Source organism: Sardina pilchardus, chromosome 6 (genome assembly GCF_963854185.1).
Source record: "Sardina pilchardus chromosome 6, fSarPil1.1, whole genome shotgun sequence".
In the NCBI taxonomy this organism is placed as follows: domain Eukaryota; kingdom Metazoa; phylum Chordata; class Actinopteri; order Clupeiformes; family Clupeidae; genus Sardina; species Sardina pilchardus.
In genome coordinates, this window is record NC_084999.1 from 9,506,715 (window position 1) to 9,524,620 (window position 17,906).

The window sequence follows — 17,906 nt, forward strand, 5'->3', positions numbered from 1 at the left end:
CGGCTACACACGTGAACCTAATATCAAGTGGAAATGTCCCTGTCAAGTGAGCAGAGGGGCGAATTGAGACGCGGGGTAAGAGTGTGGCTTGCAAAGTGAAATGGCTACCTGTGAATAGTGAATGCTCATTTTATAGAAAAGAATCAAAGTCAGTGAGGCTTTGCTTTGCTAACAAGCAACCGGAAATGAGGAAGTACACCACATTATAATACAACAGTTACACTGAGATAATACCTTTGTGTTATCTACTTGTAATATCGACTAACTAGCATGATTATGGTTGTCAATCACTCAACCCTGGGAGCTAGGACTATTGACTATTTTCCAATCAAATTATTTAAATGGGGATATGCTATAAAATGCTATGAACTAGATTCATAATCAGGGATTTTGTCTGGACGATTGCAACACTTTTTGCCATTCCCGTTTGTGGACATGTTTTACATTCCAATGAGCTCAGCAATCCTAAGAAGCAAGTCCATTTAAATGACAGGCTGTCTCTTGAAATACTTTCTCGCCCAAAGCGGAACAAGCTGCACCTGTTCAGGGCCCCAGAAGACATCCTCTGGGAAGCATAAAAAAGTTATTGTTATTTTCTCTCAGGCTTAAAGTTGGATTTCTTCAGTGACTTATCTGCTATCTGCTTCTCTCTCTCCCTCCTTCTCTCTCTATCTCTCTCTCTTTCTCTCTCTCTCATTTGCTCTCACTGCAGCAAAGAACTCACTCAGCCCATCGTGGCATGACTGTGAGCTCTTCCTGTTTCATATTTTCCCACTTAGTCGAATTTCCTAACGTCATGGTGGTCTGGAGGTGCCATGAGCCGTGTACTGGCGGCTGGGCATCCTTAGACACACACTTGGGTGTGAGTGTAGTGGGGTGGTGGTGGTGTATGTGTGTTTGGGACGGTGTTGTTTGCGTTTCGAGTGAATAATTAAAAAGAATAATTTACATGGTTGTCATTCAGCTTTGCACAGTTCCTGTCAAGACTCCACAGTAATTCTCTCTGGGCTTCTAAAACCTGTCAAGTATGTTAGTGTGTGTGTGTATGTGTGTGTCTGTGTGTGCGTGTGTGTGTGTGTGTGTGTGTGTGTGTGAGTGTACTGTATGTGTGTCTGTCTGTGCACGTGTGAGTGGCTATGTGTATGTGTGTGTGTGTGTGTGTGTGTGTGTGTGTGTGTGTAATTTCTTACAGATAATTTCTAAGGAATTTCTTAGAGATCATTTCATGGGGTAATCAATTAATTTCCCATGGAAAATCTGGTCTGGCGATTTAACCAAATTAAGTGAGCATCATTACGGTAACATTTACAAAATGCTTTGATAAAACTATGCAACTTAGCCCAAAACTGTGATCTTGTTGTGGGATCTGGAGCTAAAGAGGTGGATAATTAAAATAACACAGACTGAGATCAGAGGGAAAAATATGTATAAATTATATAGTCATGGAAACAGGAAGGTCAGAGAAGGGGTAGGAGAGAATGTTAGGAGACACGGGATGACAAAGAAATATGCTTCTCTACAACATCAAAGGAATGACCTTTACTATTGGAAATACAACTTATGACATTATTAAAGAAAATCAGTGAATATATAAACATATCTAAAAGGCGTTATAGTTTCTACATTTAAGTCGCTGAGTAGGAACAAAGTAAACTCTACATAAAGGTAGACAAACTCCTGGACAGATTAATTTACTGTTTCTAAAATCAAGAATTACATATGACCTTTGAAACATGTGGCCCATGGCAACAAAAGAGTGTATGGGTTCATCAGTGTAGACAGGCTACTGAATGGTAATCCACTTGTTATAGTATAGTAAAAACCTTATCACCACATTACATACTGTAAGCACTAGGGCTAATAAATCAACAGGCGGTCTACCCCATCCCTATCCATAATTTGGTAACCTGAATAATGTAATTTATTGCTTTGCTATGACCGAGATGACCGCAGTATACCGTAATTTCTTGACTATTGGCTGCGGCTTTTACATTGATTTTGCCAAATTTCTTCAGCTATGAGGTTAAGGGGGGCAGTTAATATGGTGTCAATATGGTTTTGTTTCTTTTAACTTGCATAAAACACTGTCCTGCGGTTTATACACAATGCAGATTATGTGCAGGAAACGACTGTATCAGTATTCAATCACATCTTTGCTTAAGAGGCAGCCATTGAGCTTGCTGCTGGATGTCTGGTGGTATGAAGAAAAGCACAGTCACACACAGAGCCTTGAGCTGCAAAACTAAAAAAAAAATAGATACAGATACCGTGCACCAAAGTATGGCTACAGGCAGTGTATCAACGGCATATTACAAAACATTACGAGTGATAGGGCCATTTGGAGTAGTCGTTCCTACTTCCTCCTTTACACGCGTCTTAACCGCTCACTCAAGGCAGGGGATGTGGCGAGGAGCATGAGGGTGTATCTCAAGAATGAGTCATTGTCCCTAGTGAGGCCGCAGCTGACCTGACAAGGGTCCATGTGAAATTAATTAGCCAGCTTTGTTTACTTCAGCCACAACAGAAATCTGTAGTCCATCCTCCCGCAACCTCCCCTTCCTCCAAAAAAAGAAAGATAGAAAGAAAGAAAGAAAGGAAGAAAAAAAATCCACTGGGGTGGGATGCACATTCCAATTCTATGTCAACATGTTTGGCTTCCTTGGAATAGCCCTAAAGTTACTAAGAAAGACTGCTGGCTTAGATTAGATAACTTAAAAGCCTTCATTGCATTTCTGTTAAAGACATGCATGCATATAGGTGCACAAATGTATTCACACGCACACGGACACGCACACGTGCGCACACACACACACACACACACACACACACACACACACACACACACACACACACTACGCACACACACACACACACACACACACACACACACACACACACACACACACACACGACGCACACACACACACAAAGACACATATTCACACACTGCACACACACACACACACACAACCTATCCATCCATGTGACAGTGATGGACATGTGGCAGTTGTCTAAGATAACAGCTTGCTGCCTTAATGGTGTTTCTTGAACCAGTGAAGCAACAGTAAATGTGTAATCATTGAGAGCTACAGTATGGCACGACTCATCTCCAGAGTCCAGCCAGGCAAGACAAGCCAGAGCTGAGCTCAAAGCAAAGCAGGAGAGAGAGACGCTAGGAGTGGGATTTCTAGTCACTGATGACTCACACACACAGCCTCTGATTAAAAAAAAAAGACACAAATGAGATTTGCACCCCTGTGTTTGTTCGGGCAAGCATTCATTCAGATATCGCAAGCCTCCACCCCCACACCTCCACCTGGGCTCTCAAAGCAACACCTCCTTGCCCGTTTCATTGATTCGTACAAAGACTAATGATATGTGCTGTCAATACGGCTCGTTGTTTCGCCTGCTCCACTTCCGCTGCCAAACCCCCACGTAGCCTACTAGCTTGTCTCTCTAATGTCTTAGGAGGGAATAAGGGATTTCAGGAATGGAACATGGGCATGAACTCAACATTTGAAGGTGATCATTTCATACAGTACATGTTGTGTAGGCTTATGCATTTCAGATTTTGAAGACAAAGGCTGGTTGGGGAAGTCCAAGACATCATTTGATTCCAACTGTGGTTTCATAATCATCTTTAGTGTGAATGGAAAGAGGCAATACAATTGAACTCCATTGAGAATTTACTCTATATGGGTGACTCAATCACGCAGCCCTGGGAGCTAGGATTAAAACCGGTTTGATTCTATTAAAATCATCTGGATGGTTTAACATCTAAAACATCTGGACACTGATTTAAATGTGCAGGCTAAATCACACTATATATGTGAGGAATTTACCCATTAGTGCTGACCAGCATTGCTTTATTCGAATACCTAGTTTCTCTTCTACACACTTTCTAACACAAAAATTAGGCCTAGCCCATACCGTCTAGTCTAGCCTACTCATGGGACTGAGTTTAATCCCAAGAGGACGGACAAATTCTCAAGACAGCTTTCCGATAAGGATTCAATACCATACCACTGCTGTTCCTAAACATATCTGACATTATTCAGCCATCCCAGGCAGCCTACTCAATTTCTCGAGGAGTGCTTTGTGCACTGCCTGAACCAGGAAAAGATACCACACATTCAGACTGTTTATAAGGACCTGAACGGGCTTTTTTTCTGTTTCAACATGTTGCACAAATGCCCTTTGCTCGGAAAAAAATGACAGCTGGTCAGTAAACATGGCAGAAGGACTTAATTGCTGTTTTTTCTACTCACAATACAATTCTCGTGAACTACACGACATGGATAGATTGGATAATCGATCGATAGCACATAAGATTATTCCTGAAACAGTGTTAAAAACCGCCCACAGCCGTTCACCTCATGTTAACAGACGGTAAAGTTATATGCAGTCATCTTAGGCTACTTGTCATGTTAGGCTACCTGACTGAACAACAAAACAACTGACTCAAGAAAGCACTAGAATGTTTCGTGCGAGGCATGCTTTTAGACTAAGCTACCTGTTCTGCCAGCCTTGTAGCAAATTCGTGTATTTACTCAAGACCCCCTCCAGGTGCCGCGTACGCTGGGACGAGTCGCAGCTGTCCGCCGGTGCAGCAGCCCTCACTCCGGCCGAGCCTGGACCCTGCGAGCCTCCTCTCTCCAGCTTCCTTGCGGTATCCACACGTTCAAAAGGTAATTTCGCTTTATTTGCTGGAGATGAGGGATGCGATCTACTGAACGCCATGGTTTTTAAATATATTTCAAAGCAAAAACATCAGTGTTAAAAAAAAATCTGGAGAAACAGGCTATGCAATTCGATCAACTTCAAGACCGCAAAGCTGTATCAGTATTTTCTGAAGACTGTCATATGAGCGCGCGGGATTCCTTGATGCAGCATAGTGCCTTTCTTTTAAAGGGGGGGTTTCTGCTGGGAATCACCCTATGGTCACTCCCTCCGCCCATCCACCAACCGGATACTGCACACGGCAACACACGCTGCGTGTTCTTCATGCTTCAATTTGTTCTCCTGAAAACACCTGAAATGACCGCCGACTGTGGCCAAACGTTGTCTGTCATTTAAATGCTCAACAATACCTCCATTAAATGATTTTGGCTACTAAACTGTTGTGAGTGTCTGTTGCCTTCACTCTCTTGATTTGAATAAAACAGACTTGATAATTAATACATCGTATAGGCCTACACGTAGCCTATAAATTCAAAGAGGAATAAGGCTATTTGAGACACATGAAATGGTTTAGGCAACACTTATTTTTGCTGGTTTACATCTTTTGAGTCTTGTGAAACGATTTGACATCAATCAAGATATGCATCTTTAGGTTCCTATATGACCATGATACTTGTTAGAATGCCAATTTATGACAGCGCAACATCCACAAAAAGGTGTTTCAGACAAAAACTACACTACCCAGCATGCTCTAGTGCGACAATATCTGATGACGATATCATCCATGGTCTTGTGCAAACTCCCAATGCTATTATCCTTCAGCCTTTCCACATGGTTGAGAGCCTTGTGTGATTTCTAGCCAGACTTAATTGACAGGCTGTTGTACAGTCTACCGCTATATTGTAAATTTGCATTAGTAAAAGCAGGAGCGGTATCATATATTTGAAGTAACGTGGTTGTAATGGCTGTACCTTTGAAAGTATGCATCGTTGGCTCAGGAAACTGGTAAGTTCTTGCAGCAATTCACGAAGTAGAAGTGCAGAACTTGCGTTTTAGTAGTTTAGCTCGCTAACTTCAATTACGCTGTGCATTTATGATTTTGTTATGTAAGATTTGCAATGTTCCATTCGTGGTTAAGCAACATATAGGGGAAAGGTGATCACGTTAGTGAGTTGCAAACATACTGTAAAAGATAGGTTGCAAACAGTCTCAACATGTGTGCATACCGAAATTTCTCTCTTCGGCAAATGGAGCATAGGACGGCTAACAGGAGCAATTGCCATGGTTGGCTTATTTCTCATTTATTTTACATAGGGGCTCTGCCATAGCAAGGATAATTGGCAACAACGCCAAATCACTGCCGCGTTTTGCCAGCACTGTCAAAATGTGGGTGTTTGAGGAAAATATCAATGGCAAGAAGCTGACAGAAATCATCAACACCGACCATGAAAACGTCAAATACCTCCCTGGTTACAAACTACCAGAAAATGTGGTAAGGTTTGTTTGGATCATGTAAGACAGGTTGTCTATATGATATGTTACTCTATCACTCCACTCTTGTCAGTCACTCATTCTACAGGCTAATGCCTACATCAGTGAATAACTGTGCATATTAAAATAAATATACAAAACTGCCATGCCCATGTTCTTACTGCAACAGTACAAAATGTAACATAGTCACAGCTTTGATACATTGACATTCTGTGCAACTCCACTCATTTGTTCAGTAAGTCTAAAACAAACCATTTTCTTGGCAGTTAAACTGCATTGCACATATTTGACCAGTTGCGATACCCATGTGTAACTTGTTTCAAGATCATGATCTGAAGGTGTCAATGTTGTTTCCTTGGTCTGGGCTAGGTGGCAGTTCCCCAGCTGCGGGACGCTGCAGACGGAGCCGATCTACTGGTGTTCGTGGTCCCACATCAGTTCATCCGCAAGCTCTGCGATGAGATGGTGGGCTGTGTGTCTGAGAGGGCCAGAGGAATCACACTCATCAAGGTACAGTAGGAGCCAGTGAAGTGAAGGATGAGCAGACTGACCTATCTCAGTGAATTACTAGCCTGATTGCCATCGACTTGAAAGGCTCTGCGAGACTTTAGTCTGACCAAGAGCCTGTGCTACATGGTTTCTCCGAGCGCTTGGTTGACCCGCCTCCTTTAAGTGCCTCGATTTTCTACTGGTCGATGTCAGAAAGCGGTTTGCCGAGTTTAAACCAATAACAACACTCTTTCCTCTGCCTTGAACACGCCTCTACCCAGAGCCGTTGGAGCTGCTCAAAGTTGATTCTCGACCAAAGGGGGCAGTTCCGCAGATTTGGGGAATTCAGAAATCCTTCCCGATTAGCAGTTGACCAGACCAGCGACAGCAACGGCGAAGGTGTTACGTCACTGGGAGGGCCTGCCAGGCTAGTGAATTACCCTCATCAGTCTGCATTTGCTGTCTTAGCCAACAGGTAGAAGCACTGAATGCTTAGTTGTGGCATCCTATTTCAGGGCTACTCAAGATTACGTCTGCCAAATAGAAGAACATCAGTAAAATGAGTAGGGTTAGCACACTGTCTTGTTTTTTTGTTTGTTTGTTTGTTTGTTTGTTTGGGCCAGAGTCTTGTTACTTTATGGGGTTCACAGATAATTGAGCACTGTAAGGTCATACGTCTGTCCTTGCAAAAGCAGGCCTTCAGCAGTTGGGAAGGAAATGTTTGCCATACAGGAACTGGCTGAGTGGCACAAGGCTAAATTGGTCAGTGATCTCAGCTGCCAGCATTTGAGCATTTGATGAAAGGTTTCATGTCTCGCAAAAAAACCAAAAAAAACACATTATGTAACCACTGGCAGAGACCCTCTCTGATCTGGCCATTTTGGGAAAGAGCACTGCTGTAATGGACCAGCCAGATATGACCACACTGATAACAGCAAAAAGCTTTTTTTGTTTGTTTTCATAAATTGCACATCACATTTGAGCAGAGATGAAAGATGACTGAGCCGGTCTGGTGGGTGCAGGCAGGGATGAGATGAGATCTCTAGATGGGGTCATTTTGGAGGGGTTTGGGCTGTGATCACATCAAAGGGATGGTGCTCCATTTTTGGTTACACTTCAGATCATGGAGCCGCTAACAATTTTATGTGTACTTACATCTCAGTACCTATAGCACAGATGGAAAGTGAATGATGTGTCTTTGTTCAGACTTACTTTTCTCACTTCCGGCATTGGTATTGTAGCGAGTACAAGGTTTACATAAATATACATCTATTCATTTAGCAGACAAACTGTTATCCAAAGTGACTCAATATACATAAATCAAGTATATTACAAGGGACTATATTGTCCAAGTTGAGGTTAAGTGTCTTACTCAAGGGCACAATGGTGGAAGCCGGGAATTGAGCATTGGTATTCAATTCAATTGGGAATTGGCATGTGACATGAGCTTATGCTATCCCCAACATCTACATGTGTTAGTCTATTCATTCATCAATCCCTAGCTTGATAGTGCAGTATGTTCAAGTGTCTTGTGTCCTGATGTTGACTTTGACAGCTCTGCAGCATAGCTCAGTGCTCAGCGTGCTTCCCAATTCTGTCCGCTGCCACGTGCTCATATTTTTGGAGCGGTGTCTGCTGTCCTCGCTCTTGCACGCCTCCCCCTCTGTGCTGTACTGTACGTGCGACCCATATTCAGATAAACAACAGGGGCTGTGAAATGTTTGTGGGTGTACCGACCCACTCTGTTCCGCCCTGTTTGCTGTCAGGGGAAACGGGCTGCCATATGTTTGGATGAATCTTCATCGGCGAAAGGGTCCATCTGGCAGATTTGTGATGAGTCATGTACAGACTGAAGGGTGCCGTTGGTTTCCTCTGTCGCTTTTTTTTTTAGGCACTTTATTTCCCCTAGTGCCAAAGGTTAGTTTTCTAATGGGCCATGGAGCATCTAAGCCTTCTACTTCTATTCTTGTTGTTCTGACATGAAAGGGTGACCAAGGAGATTTTTCCTCAGTTCCAAAGTCAAAGGTTTCTGTAACTCTCTGGGCCCTAACTTAAAGCAACACTAAAGAGTTTTTCGTACCTTAAAATAATGTTTCCAAAATAATTTCAGTGGTTCATCAACTCGTACTTCTGCATTCGCTTCGCGACCCTCTATTGGGTATAACCGCACTATATAACTTTACCAAATCGGGTGGCGGATCTGTAGTGGAAGTAGTTGATGGAATGAGACATAAGAAACTACAAATTTTACTCCCTTCGATGTCACAATACATCATACTTTCATAAAATCATGCAACATACTCTACCTTGTCTGTGGACATTGTTATTTGCTGGATAAACAAACAGCGTGCGTGCAACAGAGGGAAAGTGCTTTTAGTGTTGCTTTAAATGCTGGGCAAAGAGCAAAGTCGGTATACGGTCTTATGCATGAAGTGACAGCATTATTATGTGGTGTGAGGCTGTGTTTAGCTGACCCACCACTGTTTGTGCTCAGGATCTTTCTCATGGTATTACATTTGCAATTAGATTTTGCACAGTTATTAAGCAAGCTTAAGTTAGACTTTGCCCACTATTTAAATCAAGACCCTCTGTGTCTCATTCTCTTGGTCTGCTCATGCTTCCTCTCCTTTAGGGTATAGATGAAGGCCCTGAGGGCCTCAAGCTGATATCGGACATCATCCGCGAGAAGATGGGGATTGATATGAGCGTGCTGATGGGGGCGAACATAGCCAATGAGGTTGCGGCTGAGAAGTTCTGTGAAACTACAATTGGTGAGCACTCTCCCCATAAAAAAGAACCTCAGAGAACTTTATTTTATTTATCAAGTTAAATTATTTCCATTTAGGACCTTGACTGTGTTCATGACAAAATTGGACTCTGTCCGTATTGCCCTGTAGGGTCTAAGATTATGGAGAATGGGCTGCTGTTCAAAGAGCTTCTTCAGACCCCTAACTTCCGCATCACAGTGGTGGAAGATGCAGATACGGTGGAGCTCTGTGGAGCTCTGAAGGTAACTCATTTCCCAGCCCATCCTCAAACTACCTACGTTGATCCTATACTGTAATTTCCCATCTATTAGCCGTGGCTTATACATTGATTTTGCTAAATTTCTTCAGCTATGAGGTTAATACACTGGGACAGTTAATATGGTATTAATATGGTTTGGTTTTGTTTCTTTTAACTTGCATAAAACACTGCCTTGCGGCTTATACACAATGCGGCTTAAACACGGGAAATTACTCTACTGATTCTACCCTTTTTCATATTTGTGGTATTACTTTGTACAGCACATTCAGCACTCTTATCTAATGATGTAATGTACCATATGTCCATACAAAGGACTATGTCCATTACTCTGACGTTATCAGGAAAGGTTTTATTACTGGCATTGAAGGTCAGTGCACTGCTGCAGAAGCCTGAACTGGCCAATATGGACCACCTCAATAAATGCTAAAGTAACGTTTGGGAAACGTGTGAAAATCCACCAAAACCCACGCGTAAGTTAATGTCTGCTCCTCTACCTCAGAACATTGTAGCAGTGGGGGCAGGCTTCTGTGATGGGCTGCAGTGCGGTGACAACACCAAGGCAGCTGTGATCCGCTTGGGCCTGATGGAGATGATCGCCTTCGCCAAGCTCTTCAGCAAAGACGGGACGGTCTCCTCCGCCACCTTCCTGGAGAGCTGCGGTGTGGCTGACCTCATCACCACCTGTTACGGGGGACGCAACCGCAAGGTGGCGGAAGCCTTTGCAAAGACGGGAAAGGTCAGTTTTGGAATTTGCACGTGTGTGTGTGTAGACTTTATAAAGGATAAGTCAGCATGTACTAGCTATGGTGTTATAGTGTGAGTAGAATACTGTGTGAGTATAGCTTGAGTGCAATAGCCTTCGCAGAGAGTCTGGCCTAGATCCATTCGCAAACGTTAATTTCCTGGTTGGTGGATGCTTGGATGCTGAAGTTTGAAATCATTGGAGTTCAATCACTAACGTGACGTACAGTATGTTAACCACGTGGGACACAACGATAATGAAACGTAATCGCTCTCGGTTCACTGATTGGGTGGAGGTGGACTTGCCGGAGTAAACGAAAGTGGATCCAGACGGAGTACTGAAGGGAACTGAAATTGAGCGCAAGTGCGTAGACAGGTGGTGTCAGGCTAGGAGTGCAACGAACAAAGCCCACTGCTATATATTGTTTTGCTTTGGATAATTTGTATTGTTATGTTACCTCACATACTGACCCTTTAATATGCCATACCTCCACCATACCAGAGCATTGAGGAGCTGGAGAAGGAGATGTTGAATGGACAGAAGCTGCAGGGACCCTTGACCTCTGCTGAGGTCCACCACATCCTCAAACAGAAAGAACTGGTGGACAAGTGAGTTGATGGTGTCTGGGGGAAGAAATACTTAGTCATTAGTCTTGTTAAAGTGAAGAACTCTGCGCATCAATCCAAAATCGTCTGCTGTTTCAGGTGCTTCTCAGTAGGACTTTCAGGTGAATCAAGTAGGAAGGAGACTGGAGCACACTGATCTCACGTGCGGTCTTTTATTGGTGCAAACAAACTGACGTTTCGACACTACTGTGTCTTCTTCAGAGTCATGAGAGATGACTCTGAATGAAGACACAGTAGTGTCGAAACGTCAGTTTGTTTGCACCAATAAAAGACCGCACTTGAGATCAGTGTGCTCCAGTCTCCTTCCTACTTGACTTAGTCATTAGTATTTGAGGGTGGCAAATAGTCATGTTGGTCAAGAGTTTGCTGGCTTTCATACCGTTCTGTTCAGTTGCCACTTTCTTTAATTTTAACTGCCATTACCTTTTTTTTTATCCGTGGATAGGTTTGAATTTCATCAGTAGCGGTAGCAGTAGTTTTTGTGTTGCAGTAACGGGTTTCGTATTGAACAAAAATGTAGTCTGAAAACAAACTCAAGATGAAACAAATTAGTGAATGGAGAAAATGGGAATGGAGTGATTGCTCTGCAATCGGCAACATTTACCAGAAAGAAATGTTGCCGATTGCACAGCAATCACTCCATGTCTCAGACTTTAGTGTTTTCATTCAATAATATTATGTCAGGAATCATTGAGTATTGAGCCTACAAATGAAATTAGGAATGAGAATATTCGGGAGTTCTGGTCACAAGTCGGCCTCTGTCTCTCCTCAAGGTTCCCACTCTTCACTGCCGTCTATAAGATCTGCTTCGAGGGCAAGCCGGTCCAGGAGATGATCACCTGCCTACAGAGCCATCCAGAGCACATGTGATCGGTTCCTGAAGTTCTCTCCATCCACGGATGACCTCTCACCACCTCTGCCATTCATACCTCCTCTCTCTCTCTCTCTCTACCTGCGGTTGAAGAACGTCCTCAGTTTGTCTAAACTCCTAGAACTCAACGGACACAAACACATGGCCTCTCATACCTGACTTCCTGGTGGGTTTCCATAGTTATTGGCTTTAGTTACTTGAATTGGAGGCATTTTGGTGTATACACACACACACACACACACACACACACACACAAAATAATAAGGCGGTTAACTTGTGGCAACACATTCTGGATTAGGTGCTATGTTGTCCATATTAAAGTCTAGGTTATAACCTACTCATTATTATAATTATACAGTTATAGTTCTTATAGTTCTATAGTTATACTTATTCTAACCCGATAGTCGGTCCTTTTTCCTTCAAAGTACTAGTTAAGACCCGACTTGTTATTTGCAGTCTCTTACATGAATCTTTTTTTGTATCAAGACATCGACATATTCTTTCCAGGGCCGTATACTATATAGAGATACAGCTGAGCTCTGATTTTTTCTGCGCTTGACTGCCCCCTTGTGGATAGCATTAGGTGCTATGTCTGACAGGCAGAAATATGGGAACAATTCAACTTCTAAAGATATCAAGAAAGCCAGTGACACTCCATAAAAACATTTATTGTTTATTTCTGTTTTGTATTGTAGGCAACTGTTATATTTAGCCAGCAAATAATTAGTACCTTAACCACTCATGATTGCATGACAATTGTCTTGACACCGTTATGGTTGGGCTTAAATTGTTATGGGTGTTATTGTTCTATCTATGCTATTCAACCCTACAAGAGATTTTAACACACTACACTGCCATTTCATTACAACTAACCTTTCAGTAACAATATATGATCACTAGATGTGCTCAGTTTGTATAAGTTGTCAGTATTACATATTTGTATCAGCATTACTCATGTCCTGACCTTGGATATTACTAGCTCAGTACAGTACTTATACAACTGGATGAAGGGCTTGGGTGCATTGAAATACATACTTATTGCTCTTTTAAAGAAAGCTTTGAGGAGTAAAGCACATGGTGCAGTTACATTGTGTGCAATATTTGCTTAAAATAAGCAGTATATCAATGCACTTATTAGTTATAGATTTTTTTTAAAAGAAAATATGGTCAGTTAAAATAGCTGCTCTAAACTTTAGGAGTTAGTTGAGGTGGATAGGTGGCCTATGAAAACAGCAGAGAAATGCCTTGAAGCCTCAGAGGTGAGGACCATAACCTAAAGGGAACTGTCCATGGCTCTGAGATAACTTGAACAGATTTACTCTGACTGTATGTGTGGCTGTGAGGTTGCAAACTGTGACTGTGTGATTTGGCATTTAAGGTGTTCTATGTTGTATTGGTAGTAATTTCACTATAGGAAATTATGTCTATTTGAAAGTGTTACCGATTGCACAGACAGTTCTCTTTTCAAATTCTGCTAAAGTTGCCAATATTTTGTTTTCTTTCTCTTTTTTTGGAAGACAAAAAATGCATGACACTTTTAACAATTAACCAGAAAAAATAAGTTTGCTCATTTGTTTGAGGCTAAATTCAAACTTGCACATCTTCAAAGACTTATGTGTTTGCCCTCAGATTTCAGTGTAGGCCGTCTACTACAGTATGTCCTCTCCACCATGTCCTTCACTGAAATGCAACCACACATACATCGAGCAGCTTGGACCCAATACACAAATGGGGTGCTTTCCCATATGTGGATTAAACCTAGTCCTAAAAATGGAAATCTTCACTGTACTTCTCATTTAGTCCAGAACTAGGCTTAGTCCATATACGGAAAAACAGCCTGCTGTGTTTTAAACCTGTGTTGTAAATCACACAGATAATCTTATGTGTAGTTCCTCAGACCACCGTGTTTTACTTGCAGCTGCATATAAGCCTCTCTTCTGCTAGCTCCCCCTCACATCACAGTTAGCTCTGGCTTAGTGAAGGCCTTTTTTTACTTTTTTGAATCCTCGTTGGTCACAATGCAGCTGTTGGTGAGGTGTTTTGTTTTGTTTGTTTGTCTGTATTTTAGGTCACATCACGTTGCCTTTTTGTTATATTATTTTGCTTTATGAATGTATCCTCCAAACCATCCTGGTCTTGTTCCGTTCCACTGTAAGCCCACAAGCCATTGCTTTTGGGATATCTGTGATCTGTCTGTGAGGATGACAAGTGAAGTGTCGATCGTGTGGAGAATGATTACAGATAAAAAATAAAGATATCTGTATTCAGTGCAGATGTAATGCATGTTTTTTTTCCTCCTCCGGGACAGAAGAATGCGTTGTTCAAGAAGATGTTTAGATTTTATTCATTTAATTATTTTTGACATTTACCCCCTCCCTTCCTCTCCTCCCCTCCCCCAGCAACTAATAACCCATTCTATCCCAAATCTTGGGATGGCAAATACATTGATAATCATAAAACATGTTTAAAAAAAACAGCTCCTTTGTAGAAGCTATATGTGTTCATCCAATGAGAAGCGCAGAGGCCGTTCCTTTGTTGCAGTGTATCAACCTTTGGCCTTCACATGTTGAGTTCTGCAAGCATCTGCCATTGTGCTTGTTCAGTTATTGTTTCACCAGTGTATATGATGCTTTCGACCTGTTAATACATTGTTTAAGGAAATTCGACCACACACAACTCATCCAGATGGTCAGAGGATGTCCCTCCAAAGAGAAACCATTTACATTATCTAAAACAACTTAGAAAATAAAGCACAACATACAAAACGACACAATAAACCACACGAATGCTTAGTCATCTGAATGTTGTCGATCAAGAGGACCCTGTGGAAGAAGAAAAGTGATGCATTACTGTACTGGCCAAAACTTCTAAATTCTAGACAAGTCAATAATACCAAAGATCCTTCATTACTCCGCTTTAACCCTCTCTGATAATACCAATAAAGACCACTAACCTGTTGCTAATATGCAGTCGTTTTCAATCATCGTCCTCCTCGTCATCACCTCCAAATGACAGCAAACTTTTGTTTTTCACTTTCGCCCCTGATTTCGATTCGCTCTTCTCGTCCTCGTCTTCGTCTTCGTCGTCTTGCTGCTGCTGCTGCTGCTGCTTCTTCTTCTTGCTGGAACTGGCGGAAATGCCCTGGAACTTATCTGAGGATGAGCGCTTTGCAGGCTTTTTAAACACGATCTTGCCATCTGAAGGAGGTTCATCGTCTGAATATGGCATAAGAGAAAGCAAAAAGTATTGAAGATTATTAATCTATTGCATCATTGTTAACAACTTAACAAATCCCTATCGTAAAACACGGGGTATTTCTATTATCTACCACCGCTTACCCTTTGTCGAACCCTTCTCTTTCTTCATGTTCTGCACTTCATCAGCACTCAGATCGCCTTTCTTCAGGACAACAATTTGTGGTAATTCGTCTTCCCGATCACTACCATCGCTATCATCATCAGGCTGGGGCATTTCTTGTCGCTACAAAGAGAAAGGGACGAGTTATATTTAGCAACATGCGCACTCCACTTGTCAACAATCGTGCAGCTAATATTAGCAAAGATCATGGAGATATTATTAAGGTTAGCTGATGTACAATTACCTTCGTGTCGACTGTTGGTCCTTCCTTATACCCGACATCACTTTTGAATTTCTTGAGAAAGGATGGCTCTGCTGGCTTTACCCATGAAACATTACCCTTTTGTCCTTTTTTGTTCATTTTACAAAGAAATGGGGCAAACACTAAACCAGCGAGGATTGTTGCCGTTGTTTGCTATCAGGATGTCGCCTGCATTTCGCGACAGATCAACGTCATCAATAAGCGTAATTTAGTGACCAATGGAAATGAATCTATGGAATTTACAGGGATTTGTTGGCTTGAAAGCCTCCAACGGAACCTAATCATTATCTGATTAAAATATGCAAATATTAAGTATATTCGGTGAGGGAGTTCATTTAGTACATGTATGTGGATACCATGACTGAGAAAATAAATGCAGAACAATGTTGAGTAAGTTCTTGAACACACCACCAGAGGTCTTTTCATCAGACCCTGTGATTGGTTGGTGAGTAGTACGGTATGTTTCAGACAGTAGGAAGTGATATGCTTCATCAATGCACTTCTGTTTGGTTAATTCCCACACGGCATCTTCCCTTGGTTGATCTTGGGGCTACAGATGGACACAGTAATTCCATGAAGTAATGCTCTCTTCCGAATGAACAGTCTGATATTTCGTGGATAGAAATGTTTTCCGGAGTTGTGTATGGGCTACTCGCTGGCTTTCTTGGGGCTGTTGCCTCCACTTCAGCCAAACTGTCACTTGGCGCTGACTACCTGAAAGGTGTGTGTGAAACCGGTTTGAAAACCTGGGCTGGAGAAGACAGGATGTTCCAGCAAGAAAATGAAACTGCTCCATGCGACTGGGTAAAGTATGCTCTAAATCGTTTCAGTGCAGTGATTGCTCATGTCATGGCTTAAATGGGTTCACATCGACTAATTAGTAGCCTATGGATTTGATACTGACACGCAATTATCATGATAACATGTACGCATCATATCTAAATGAATGACAATGGTTTCGGTCATTAACTTTTTTTTTTTGAGGGGGGGGGGGTGGTTTACAATTAAGGAAACTTGTTTATTTATGGATGCATGCGGGGTAGGGTAGATGTAAATGAGTGGGACTGAAGTTAAGGCATCCCATGTTGTGTACAGTATGCAAGTCTCTGTGCTACTGGGCGTTGGTGCTTATAAAATGTCGTCCCCTGCCAAGCTTCACATCCCTTTACGGCTGCTGTGCGGGGGTCTGCTGTTCACCTGTAATGCTGTGATGTGGACCTTCTTCGCCAAAGCCCTCAGGCTCTCCTCGTCTTCTGCTCAGGCCACTGTCACCACCACTGCCTCCAACTTCATATCTTCAGTGAGTACAGTCAGAGACACTTATATATGAAAGGACTTTGGTACAGTACACTACTCGCCCTGTACTCCTCAGAGGACCAGTTTCAGCAACCACAGCTGACTTATTGAGTTAAAGTCAATGCAGTGTTAACTCCGAATCATAATGGTGATTGATCTCTTAAAATACTGTGGTGTTCAATACGAATAGCAGCAGCAATCAAATCATATCAGAGTATTGGCTACAGACTATTCTGTTTTCTCTTAATTCCACGCAGGCATTCCTTGGGAGGCTGATCTTTGGCGAGACCCACGCTGCTCTCTGGTGGGTCGGCATCTCCCTCACCCTGTCAGGGCTGCTCATTCTGCATGGTTCCACAAACCGGGAATCACAGACAGCCGTGGCCACAAAGAATGACTGAGACCATACTGTATGTGATGTGCTATGAACGCACTGCCCTGTCCCTGTCCCTGTTGTTGACCAGTTGAAATGGATAGCAGTGGTCAATGAATGCACAGATAAAGTGGTGAGATAAAGTGAGCTACCCTTGAACAGGATGGATAGGACCTGAATGTTTGTTTAATTATATAACAATGCAATGTGCATGGCCACTAAATTATTCACAAAGCACAGCAGCCTTTGCACTACTGTCAGCATACTGGGCCATAAGTATGCTTGGCAATGGTTCATTTGTTGCTGTATTGAAGAGAATGTAACCTGCACTGCAAAAGGGAGTTTCTATGTTACCAATATGCTGCAAACTCTAAGAATCAAAGATCTGTATTGTTTAGCACCGACACAAAAAACATATCTACAGTACATGACACTTGTCATAATATGCATCATTTGTTATTCACTTTGAACCTCTTTTGTAGAGTTAAAACTGTATTTTTACTGTTTCAGGTCATTTGTATTTGTTTTAAGGCTACTCCTTTTGTTCACAGAAATTGTTAATATTATGGCAAACATTGGTCCACACACAAATGTGATTTCCAAATACAGCTTTTGTCTATATCTGCATCTAAGTGTCACACTTTTTCAAATAGTAGGGTGGGACTATGGGACTTGAAATTTGGGACGCTAGT

At 42.2% G+C, this 17,906-nt stretch overlaps 4 protein-coding genes across 7 annotated transcripts in view; 2 read left to right on the plus strand and 2 right to left on the minus strand.

Annotated features, from left to right (window-relative positions):
* The window catches only part of osbpl10b (oxysterol binding protein-like 10b), a 61,639-nt gene extending 56,759 nt beyond the window's left edge, over positions 1–4,880 (minus strand). The window contains exon 1 of one of the 3 annotated variants that reach the window (XM_062538332.1): positions 4,514–4,880. In XM_062538332.1, coding sequence (XP_062394316.1) covers positions 4,514–4,740 — 227 coding nt within the window. In that variant the 5' untranslated portion in view covers positions 4,741–4,880. The remainder of the gene's footprint in view (positions 1–4,513) is intronic. The other 2 variants (XM_062538331.1, XM_062538333.1) reach the window with 2 other exon arrangements.
* A 595-nt stretch (positions 4,881–5,475) lies between these two features.
* gpd1l (glycerol-3-phosphate dehydrogenase 1 like) lies at positions 5,476–12,175 on the plus strand. Of its 2 annotated transcripts, none has more exons than XM_062538354.1 (8): positions 5,476–5,685; positions 5,995–6,172; positions 6,541–6,681; positions 9,293–9,431; positions 9,558–9,670; positions 10,187–10,423; positions 10,931–11,037; positions 11,829–12,175. In XM_062538354.1, the coding sequence occupies exons 1-8, from the start codon at positions 5,642–5,644 to the stop codon at positions 11,923–11,925; spliced, it is 1,056 nt and encodes a 351-aa protein (XP_062394338.1). In that variant the 5' UTR covers positions 5,476–5,641; the 3' UTR covers positions 11,926–12,175. The 2 variants fall into 2 exon arrangements, with proteins under 2 accessions (XP_062394338.1, XP_062394339.1); XM_062538355.1 differs by having other exon boundaries at positions 5,995–6,169.
* A 2,125-nt stretch (positions 12,176–14,300) lies between these two features.
* Positions 14,301–15,720, minus strand: kiaa1143 (KIAA1143 ortholog). Its single transcript, XM_062538367.1, has 4 exons — positions 15,528–15,720; positions 15,265–15,406; positions 14,880–15,141; positions 14,301–14,748 (listed from the first exon to the last, which is right to left on the minus strand). The coding sequence occupies exons 1-3, from the start codon at positions 15,642–15,644 to the stop codon at positions 14,903–14,905; spliced, it is 498 nt and encodes a 165-aa protein (XP_062394351.1). The 5' UTR covers positions 15,645–15,720; the 3' UTR covers positions 14,301–14,748; positions 14,880–14,902.
* A 56-nt stretch (positions 15,721–15,776) lies between these two features.
* tmem42a (transmembrane protein 42a) lies at positions 15,777–17,835 on the plus strand. The gene is made up of 3 exons (XM_062538371.1): positions 15,777–16,349; positions 16,699–16,845; positions 17,099–17,835. Exons 1-3 carry the CDS (start codon positions 16,170–16,172, stop codon positions 17,240–17,242), a joined length of 471 nt encoding a protein of 156 aa, XP_062394355.1. The 5' UTR covers positions 15,777–16,169; the 3' UTR covers positions 17,243–17,835.
* The last annotated feature ends 71 nt before the right edge of the window (positions 17,836–17,906 follow it).